This window comes from Lissotriton vulgaris, chromosome 4_1 (genome assembly GCF_964263255.1).
Source record: "Lissotriton vulgaris chromosome 4_1, aLisVul1.2, whole genome shotgun sequence".
In the NCBI taxonomy this organism is placed as follows: Eukaryota; Metazoa; Chordata; class Amphibia; order Caudata; family Salamandridae; genus Lissotriton; species Lissotriton vulgaris.
In genome coordinates this window covers 166428704-166438943 of record NC_141691.1, presented here as the reverse complement: position 1 = coordinate 166438943, position 10240 = coordinate 166428704, and the positions used below count along the sequence as shown (strand labels likewise).

The 10240-nt window shown below is 45.2% G+C and overlaps 1 protein-coding gene across 1 annotated transcript; it reads right to left on the bottom strand.

The window, feature by feature from the left end:
• Window positions 1-454: 454 nt before the first annotated feature.
• Window positions 455-2149, bottom strand: LOC147718532 (uncharacterized). The gene has a single exon (XM_086966737.1). It carries the CDS (start codon window positions 2147-2149, stop codon window positions 455-457), a length of 1695 nt encoding a protein of 564 aa, XP_086822863.1.
• Between the last annotated feature and the right edge of the window lie 8091 nt (window positions 2150-10240).

Here is a 10240-nt window from a genome sequence, read left to right as displayed (position 1 = left end):
CTCGTTATATGAAACACTTCTACAAAACATAAGGTTTAACGTGTGATCAATAATTCTAAATAATCGCAATCCATCTTATGTGAACTGTAAAAGCACATTTTCGTTCTTCTTACATTGCCATGAGGCCTGCACATTTCTACGTTTGGCAGCATTACACTTTCCTCTGCAACAGCCACATAACATGGAGTCTAATAGCATTCTAACATTTCTAAACATTACTACATTAGCTTCACACTCTAAAATATGCATTCTATATTGATTAAACACTCGTGAGTATGTGCATTTCTATATATTTTTTTGACACTCCTAGGTGCTTTAACTAAATTCGTGCATCTTACATGTAAATATGGTGCACTTATACATTTTACTCAAATTGCGCTCTCTCAGTTCCCCCCTTTGATGACCTCTAGGGGTCATCACCATCACAACACTATCATTTGAGGAATGATTTGAATCAAACAGAACTCGTTGCAATGCTCCCTCGTTTTATCATTTCTAGAGCCCTCAGACTCCTGTATTGGTTGTCCTGCATTGCAGCTAGTCTCTGCTCCTGCTCTCTCATGGATCTTTGCAACCTATTTGACCTATACCATTGGTACAGTCTCACTAATCCCCACAATATGATTACACAGATCACTATTATGATGATAGGCTTCAGTATGTACCAGATGAAACTTTTCCCTAAATTGGCGAACCAACCTCCAACTTTACCCATTCCGTGACCCACTTTTTCCCACACATTCACTTTTGACAAATCCTCAATTTCTTGATGGATTTCAGTAATGTTCTGTATATACTTCTCAAGAGGTTTTGAATTGTCTGGAATGTAAGTGCAACATTCCTGGACCTTCAAAGCCTTACAGACTCCGCCCTCTTTGGCTAACAGAACGTCCAAAGCAAGTCGGTTTTGAAGAACCATTGCCCTTATCGATTGCATCTCTCCCTCCACCAGCATTAAAGATCTAGCAGTACTGGCGGATAATCTATCTACAACCGTTGCCAATCTCCTGATCTTGACATCATTCAGTATTAAGCCTAGAAGAGGGAACATAGCACCAAATACGTCTCCAACTACCTCAGCATCGCCTACATCCCTTCTTCCTCTGGCTTGAGTTTTTCCCTCTATGATCTCTAAATCCTTAGCATGATATATTTTGGGGAAGACAATTGCTAAATAACATGATCCGTACCAATTATCTGGTAGTTTCACGTATGCATTTCTTCCACAGACAAAATATACATTTGGGATCACCTGCATTCCCTTCAAGAAATCTTTTGTGTAGTATTCTAACTGGAAGGCATGTTCACAACTTACTTCTCCCACGAATACATTTTCATAGTAGGTTTTACCCCTATATATACACAACTTCCCTCTTTGTTCTCGATCTAAAGCTATTGGACCATTACTACCCTTCCTTTTGTGTGACTTTTCCTCCTCGGTCCAATCTGTTTTCCATTGACCTGAGGTTTTCAGAATCTTCTGCCTCCTGTAACGATCATCCACCTGCCCTATAAACTTTTTCTCAATTTCTGATACCTTGCAGGTCAGATTATTTCTTCGGGCATGTGAAGTATCTAAAGTTTTCCAAGGAATGAAAAATTTCCCCAATCGATCCTCACTCTTGTAATAGTCCCACTTATTCATATGCTTGTAATCCGGGACTTCTGGTAACACAGCATCGAAATTTGAAAAATAGTATTCAAAGCTATCTCGTCCATAAAATATACTAAGCAACAAACTACATGTAATTCCATAAGTCAGTGGAAGATGATGATACCTAATACCTTCGTCTACAGAGGCTGGCAATTGCATGCAGACGTAACAATCCTTTGCCTCCATGGCATCAATGTACTCGTACAGTAGCTTAGCATAGGCGTTTGACTTAAAGTTTCCCTGTGACTCATCTACGTGCAACCTACGAGCTTCTGCTGCTAGTAAAGCTTTATCCTTCACTGCATTGTCCCCCTTTTTACCAGCTGTAGTAGGTTTCAATGTTACCACAACCTTTGCTTCCTCTGTTGCTTTCGCTTCATTTTCATGTCCCACTATGTATGATACTGTAACTACTAAAACTATAAGAAAAATTACTCCTGCTAAAAGTGTACCTATTATGCATTTTGCTTTACGGTTCGGGTTGCCGGCCTCCATGATCTCAAGACAGTGTAGTTTTAGTTTCTTTTTCAACACAAAGTCTTGTTTCTGTGTACCTTCAACAGTCTTTCTTTTCTTGTTCAGTCTTTTCGAACTACACCTGGAAGCTGACAATCCTTTTTGAAAATCAGTCCTTTGAACTTATAGCAACAGACAACCCTAGCCCTTCTCCGTCAACTAAATGGAAAAGTCTCTAAGTTTCTTCTTCTTCCACTTGGCGCTAGGTTATCTTCTCAACCTTGTTTATTTACAAAAGTCTTTAGGTGCATACAATCACCCGGGTACCAGCAGCTCTGATCACGTATTCTAACAGTTCTAGGCGAAGGATGGTCTCTTCGAGTGTTGATACCGTTGTGCCAAAAGTCGGAAATTATACTCTGTTTAAAACCAGTTCTCTTATTCTGCTCAGGTAAGGAGGATTGGGAATAGTGAGTGTCAGTAACCCTTCAGCTTCGACTCCAGGTACCAACAACGCCACTTCCAACGTTATGATTGGATCAGTGCTGGTCACTATCACTTCCCTCACCCTCCCGTATTTCCGTGCACAAGACATCTGCTGCCAGGTAGGTCCACTCAGGAGTGGCGTATCTTCTGCAGGGCACACGCACCCTCCTTGATCTTCTTGGACCCTCCGCTTCTGGATCCTGTGCACCTTCGTCCAGGTCTGAGTCTTCGGATATAGGAGCAAGGGTTCTCTCTGGAGTTGTCTTCAAGTTCGACCTCCTCCTTCTTTCAGGCCAACTAGCTTCTCCACGCCTTATTCTCCTATTTCTTGTCCTCACACTCGACTCTTGATCACTTGCAGCTTGATCAGTGTCTGATCCGTACTCACAGCAACTTTCTCCTTCTGTGGCAACGTCAGTTTCACTGTCGTCTTGTCCTTCTTCCACTAGATCTGACACGCTCCCAGCTTCCTCCGACACCCCCACAGCTTGACTGGTCCCCTCTATTGATTCTTCGTCCACAGCTGGATTTTCATCCGAGAGAGGAGCTGTTTCTTCCAGGGGTGCTGGAACTCTCCACGTATGGGAGGCGTGTATCCAGTTGGGCAGCCCTCCAACTTTAACAGCAGTATTCGTTGTCAAAATGATCTGATAGGGTCCGCGCCAACGCACGTCCAAGCAATTCTTACTGACGTGCTTCTTCACCACGACCCAATCACCAGGGCACAGGTCGTGGCACAGGTCTTTGGACGATGGGATTTCAGCAGCCTGCACCTGAAGAGACAAAGAATGAATGACATCAGAAAGTCCCTTGCAAAATTCCAGGATCAGATCATCTGTGATATTCAACAAAGCTGCAGTTGGAACTGATGGCAGTCTCATTGCCCTCCCCATTAGAACCTCGTGTGGTGAGAGACCTGTTCTCCTGTCTGGTGTGCTACGTATACTCATGAGTACCAATGGCAAGGCATCAGGCTAGCTTAAGGATGTCGATGAACACACTTTGGCAATTCGGGACTTTATCGTCCCATTGATCTGCTCCACAATTCCTGAAGCTTCTGGTCGATAGCTACAGTGCAACTTCTGATCAATATTCAATGCAGAGCAGAGCATCTTCACAACTTCGCTGTTGAAATGTGTTCCCCTATCTGATTCCAAAGAGGCCGGCACCCCAACGTGGTATTAGCTCTCTAAGCAACAACTTTGCTACCGTAAGTGTGTCACACCTGCGTGTAGGGTATGCCTCGACCCATCTGGAAAATATGCAGACAACCACCAGAACATACCTGAGGCGGTTGCATCTTGGCATCTCAATAAAGTCTAGTTGCATCCGGTTGAAAGGACCACCAGACCTCCCAATGTGACTCAATGTAACTGGTGTCCTTTTCCCTACGTTCAATTGTTGACATGTTACACATCGCTGACACACTGCTTCTGCAGCTACTCTAAACTTGGGATTATACCAAGTCTGCCTAAATACCCGTAACATGGCATCTCTTCCTAGGTGCACTGGACCATGTATTTGTCTTGCCATTGGATTCACTAGTTCGTTTGGTAACACTGCCCTTCCATCTGATGAAATCCACAAATCCATTTCACTTTTTACACAACCTGCAGTTTCCCACGTCTTTTTGTCAAAATCTGTTGCATTCTCTTGTATGCCTTTTAAATCATCCCAGGTGTCTACAGTTTCTAGCATCATGGTTAACTCTGTCTTTTCTTGTGTCCCACCCACTTCCACTTCTGTGAAAGAGTATCCTTGCTCTGCACAGTAACGTGCGACCTCATCAGCGTATCTGTTTCCCTGGGATACAAAATCTGTGTTTTTCGTATGGGCTACACATTTAACAACGGCAATTGCTGCCGGACCTTGCAATGCTTCCAACAATAGTCGTACAAATTCCCCATTTCGAATAGGTGAACCCGAAGAGGTCATGTAACCTCTTTGAGACCACAATTGCCCATAGTCATGAACTACCCCGAAACCATACTGACTGTCGGTGTAAATGGTAACTCAAATTTTGTTACCTGCTAAACAGGCACGTGTCAATGCAATAATTTCAGCTACCTGAGCGGAGTGTACTCCTTCCAGGCAAGCGGCTTCCACAACTCCAGTAATGGTGCAGACAGCATAAGCTGCTCTCAACTGACCGATATTGTCTCTTACACATGAGCCATCAACAAAGAAAATTTCATCAGGGTCAGTCAACGGCTCATCCACAATATCTGGTCTCGGTTTGGTGCATAGTTCAGTCACATCAAGGCAATCGTGATCTTCACATTCTTCATCTTCTATATCATTAGGGAGTGGCATCAAGGTAGCAGGATTCAAAACAGAGCACCTCATAAGGGTCACGTTCTCCGCAGCAAGAATAACTTGCTCGTAGCGCGTGAGCCTATTATTGGTCAAGTGCTGGGTTTTGGTCCTGGTCATTAACAGTTCCACAGAATGAGGCACATACACCACTAGTTGGTGTCCCATTACTATACTTTCACACCTCTCAATGCTGACACCTGTTGCAGCAACGGATTTGAGACATCCGGGCAACGCTGCGGCTACTGGATCTAAAGTAGCCGAGAAGTATGCAACTGGTCTACGGGCATTTCCATGAATTTGTGCTAGGACTGACAAAGCACAACCTTCTCTTTCGCAACAGTAAGGTAAGAATGGTTTTTCGTAATCCGGCATCCCCAAAGCAGGAGCACGACACAAGTCCTCTCTCAGCTGCAAGAATGCCATCAAACAGTCCTTGTCCCATGGTACCGGATCACTCACCTCCTTGTGCGTCAGTTTTTGTAAGGGCTTTGCTTTCAGGGAAAAGTTAGCTATCCATTGTCGGCAATAACCAATCATTCCTAGGAACATCCTGACCTCTCTTTGTGTCGTGGGCGAATTCATTTTCATGATCGCCTCTATCCTGTCTGGTGACACCTTCCGTTTCCCTTTTTTAATTCTGTGACCCAAGTACTGTACTTCTGTCAGACAGTACTGTAATTTGCTCGGAGACACCTTGTGTCCATTTTCAGCTAAATGGTTCAGCAAGGTGATGGTGTCTATTTTACAAGCTTCCTCTGTTTCTGACGCAACAAGTAGGTCGTCTATGTACTGGACTAGAACCGAGTTCTGTGGCAGTACTAGACTTTCAAGGTTTTTCTTCAGCAGCTGGTTAAAAATCGATGGGCTTTCTGTATACCCCTGTGGGATACCACACCATGTTAATACGCGATTTTCCAGCTTAAATGCGAAAAGAAATTGGCTCTCCTCATCTAATGGGATTGAAAAGAAGGCCTGGCAAAGATCTATCACTGTGAACCACTCAGCTTGGAATGGTATCTGAAATAATATCACTGATGGATTCGGTACCACTGGACAACATGAAACAACTATGTTATTAATCTTTCGGAGGTCCTGAACTATTCTGAATTTCCCACTAGGTTTCTGCAAACCCATAATCGGGGAGTTACATGGACTACCCACGATTTCTTTCAGTATTCCCTGTTTAATCATGGAGTCGATCACGGGCTTTATCCCTGCAATCGTTTCCGGAGTCAATTTGTATTGAGGCGTTCTTGGATATTCAACGTTTGGTTTTATCATGATTTTCAATGGTTCCACTCCTTTAATCAGTCCTATCTCTTCCCCAGTGAAATCCCACACTTCAGATGACACAGTATCTCTTAAGTCCCAAGGGAGCTCTTCCACCGTCAAGGTAGGATACAGCTCTACGCATACTTTTGAATTTGCAACCTTAAAGGTGGCATCATCGTCGTTAGTCTGTACCTCTACTCCCTGAGGCGTGCAGTATATTGTACAATTTAATTTGCACAATAAATCTCTTCCTAACAGACACACAGGGCTAGAAACGCATACTACAAACTGATGTTCATCACTGTATTTCCCTATTCTCACTAGTACTGGTTCCGTCAAAGGGCTAGTCATTCTCCTATTTGCGACTCCTACCACTTGAATTGTTTCTCCCGACATTGGCAGGTCCAGAACCACTGCTGATCTCAGAGTGGATCAAGTGGCCCCCGTATCCACCAAGAAGGTCGTAGGACACCCTGCCACTTCGGCCTTCACATACGGTCCCCTTTGGTCCACCTCTAGAACTGCCCCGAGGGTACAGTCCTCCCCTCTACTCACCCGCTGTCCAGTTAAGGGATCAACATAGTAACACGCTTCTCCTCCTACAAAAAGAGGCATCTGTCTATAGGTCTTTCCCCCTGTCGCGATTTTGGGTGGTTGAGGGAACTGGGCTCGAGGAGCCAGAGTCCCCCCTTTGACCACCTTACCCTTGGGTATTGTCATCCCCTTCACTGGAATGGTCTGAACTTCTTCCTCCTCTATTTCTAGTTCTCCATTTTCAGGATTATAGGGACACTCGTGTTTCCAATGTCCCACCTGGTTGACACTGGTGACACTTTGTCGTCTTTTTCAAGGTAGCCAGGTCTACTCTAGGTCTCGGATTTTCCTCGTTGTCCCTATTCTGATTATTCGACCTCCTTCCCATGGTCCCTGTTCCCTGTTGCTGCTGTCCACCCTTTCCAGCCGACTGCATCTGAACCAACATCAGCTTCTCCTTTAGTTTTTTTGCTTTCGAATCGATTTCATCACTACAATACCTTGCATATCTCAAAATTTCATCTAACGGTTTGTTTTGCCAACAAATTAAATGCTGCTGAATCATCAAACAAATATCAGGTCTCAATCCCAAAACGAATTTCGACACAAATTGTCCTATGTCTTTGGGATCCATTACGTCTAGTCCACTGTATTGTTTGAATGTCCTCAGCAATCGCTCATAATACTCATGGACTGTCTCCTTGGGTTCCTGCCTAGTTCGGTCTATTTTCACCCAATCTATGTCTTGTGGTGGCACCTTCTCTTTCAGCCATGTCATTACCCTTTCATATTTTTCCATGACTCTTTCTGACGGTCCATTAGTATGAGCATCTCTCTCTGGTTCTGATGTGGGCCATTCAACACTAACCTTGCATGCCGTCCACAAGTCTCCTGGGACTACAATATCAAATAGGGTGTTCAAATCAATCCACAGTACTTTAGAGATTTTTACAAACCTCTCTACCTGTTTATACCACTCCACGGGATTCTCTCTCAGCTTAGGAAAGGAATTGGTAAATGCGGCTAAATCTCCCCTACTCCAGGGCACATGCACATAGCTCCCATTCGCTATTTGTCGCAAAGGGTATGCTTCCATCCTCTGTAGCCCTCCCTCCGGGGACATCACAATTGTGCTCCGCCTGACAGTTCCTTTCTTGGACCACCTTTCTTCCCATTTATCCAGATCTCTCCATGTCCTTATTCCTGTGATCAGTTCCCTTATGTGTGTTTTTAATCCAATTGTCCTCCTCTCTTCGAGGTCCTGATCTGAATAATGCAACCTATGGTTACCCTGTAATGCCTTGGTTCTCGACAAGTCTACCATGTACCTGTCTGCCAATTCAGATAATTTCTCGTGTACTGCTCTTGCCTTCCGAGTAATATCCTTTGCTATAAACAGTACCTCATCTTGCTCGTACATGTCAATCCTTTCCAGAGGCAACGTGCCATCTATTATCTCATCCAAATCAGATTTTAAACTGGTTACATCTAGCCTTCTTGCCTTTATCTCAGCTTTCAGTGTGTTATTCTTAGAGGGCCCATTGACATCTCTCCCATCCCAGCTCCGAGCCCTACGCTTGGGCTCAGGCGAGTTATGGGGAGTCCTCCCATGTTCCCATCTCTCTAGGTCCCACGCAGTTCCATCCCCTCTTGGTGTGTGGTGAAACAATGCTCTATTTCCCACAGTCCCATTCTGTCTATTCTGCTCGGTCTCTCTAAATGCATGATAAGACCCTCCATTGTTCCCCATGCTTTCACAATTCCCTTGCTGTCTAGTATCACTCAACACATGGTAAGACCCTTCGCAACTCCCCATGTTCCCGCGATCCCAATGTTGTCTACTATCGCCAGGTGCATGGTGAGTGCACTTAAAGCTGTCTCTGTATTCTTGCGTCCTTCGGTCTCCTTCACTGTAAATGAGACGAGACGCCCTTCCACACTCTGCACTTCTATCTTCTTGCTCCTGTCCATTTCCATTATGGAAATGACGTGTAGCTCCTCTACTCTCCTGACTTTTGCCATCGCACTCCTGACCGCTTTCACTAGCCCCGCAGTGAGACAATGTTCCATCGGCTCGACTTCCCCACTCAGCTTCCGCTCCTGACCTATTACTCTGGGTTCCCGTGTTAGCATCCCACTCTCTCAAGTCAGCTCTCAACTCCTGAAAGGACTTCGGCCGTGGTCCCCTCAGATCCATCGGTCCTCTCTGACCCCCCTGATCTGTTATGGGATCCACTGCTGAATTTAATGGGGTGCTCCGATCTCTGGGTCCTGGCAACTGCCTTCGAGAGTTAATCATATTGTTCCTACTTTCCATTTCTGCTCTCTCTCTGTCTAGCCGTACCTGTTCCTCCTCTCGTACTTTCTCTGGGTCATAAATCGATACTATAGGACCTATGGTAACAGGTACTTGAAGAGCGTCTGGCAATTGATAGGACTTAGCACGCTCCGTTTCTGGCACCTTTTGTACCACGAACCTTCCGACTACTCTCTGTACTGGACTAGGTTGAGGTGTTTCCTCACCTTTGGTGGGTTCCCAATCTGTTATAGGGAGTGGTCTATACTCCCCTATGCCAGCCCCATCCCCTCTTTGGAGCTCAGCACCTTCCATCCCTCTATTGTACGGAGGCGGTCTGTCTGTCAACAACCTATTTATTAGACTGTCCTCTGTCTCACTCTCATCATCCTCCTCTGGTGGTCTTTTGTCTCCTGTAACTTCTATCACTGGGTACAGTTTATCCACTTCAATAGTCTGCACTCTCCATTTTTTAGCTTCCTTATCCCTTTTGGCGTCCTGCACTGCTCTTACCGATCGTCTCACTCTTTCTTGACGCCTGTTCTGGTTCCTGTCGTGCGCCGCCCTAATCCACGCGTTAAGGGCTTCAAACTGTGTTGGCCTGGGCAGAGGTCTCATTGAGGTCATAACTGCTTTTAACTGGTGCAATACTTCTAGTCTAAACGTTCCGTATTTCGGAAAAGTCAGTTCCTCGTTCCCCTCTGTAATCTTACTCCAATTAGAAATCCACAGTATGGTATGCAACCCAACACTTGTAGCCATATAATGAGCTGGTGTACCCTCTGGCGGGGGCTCTTCCCCGTAATAAGAGTTCCTTCTGTCTCTCTTAAAGATCGCTCTCAAGCATTTAAAACACTTCATGATCAAATCTACGAGTTTCCTTAATTCCCTGCGTTTGTTTACTTCCTGATGACAATCCACCAATCCCAGCGCGGTTCTTGCTAACTGGCCTATCACAGCACGGTTCTTGCTAACTGGCCTATCACAGCACGGTTCTTGCCAACCGGCCTATCACAGTGCGGCTTCACACCAACCGGCCTATCCCAGCGCGGTTCTCTCTGACGTCACTCGTCTCCCTCTCGCAGCAGTTCCCCTCCTTTCTCAGCTCGTCTCCCGGTCATGCATGCGTCCCATTCATACTCTGAAAAATGATTACTTCCGACCAAGCGATCACTTTTCTTGACTGTACGTCCACAGTCTAACTGTAATTGTCACCTCAACTGACG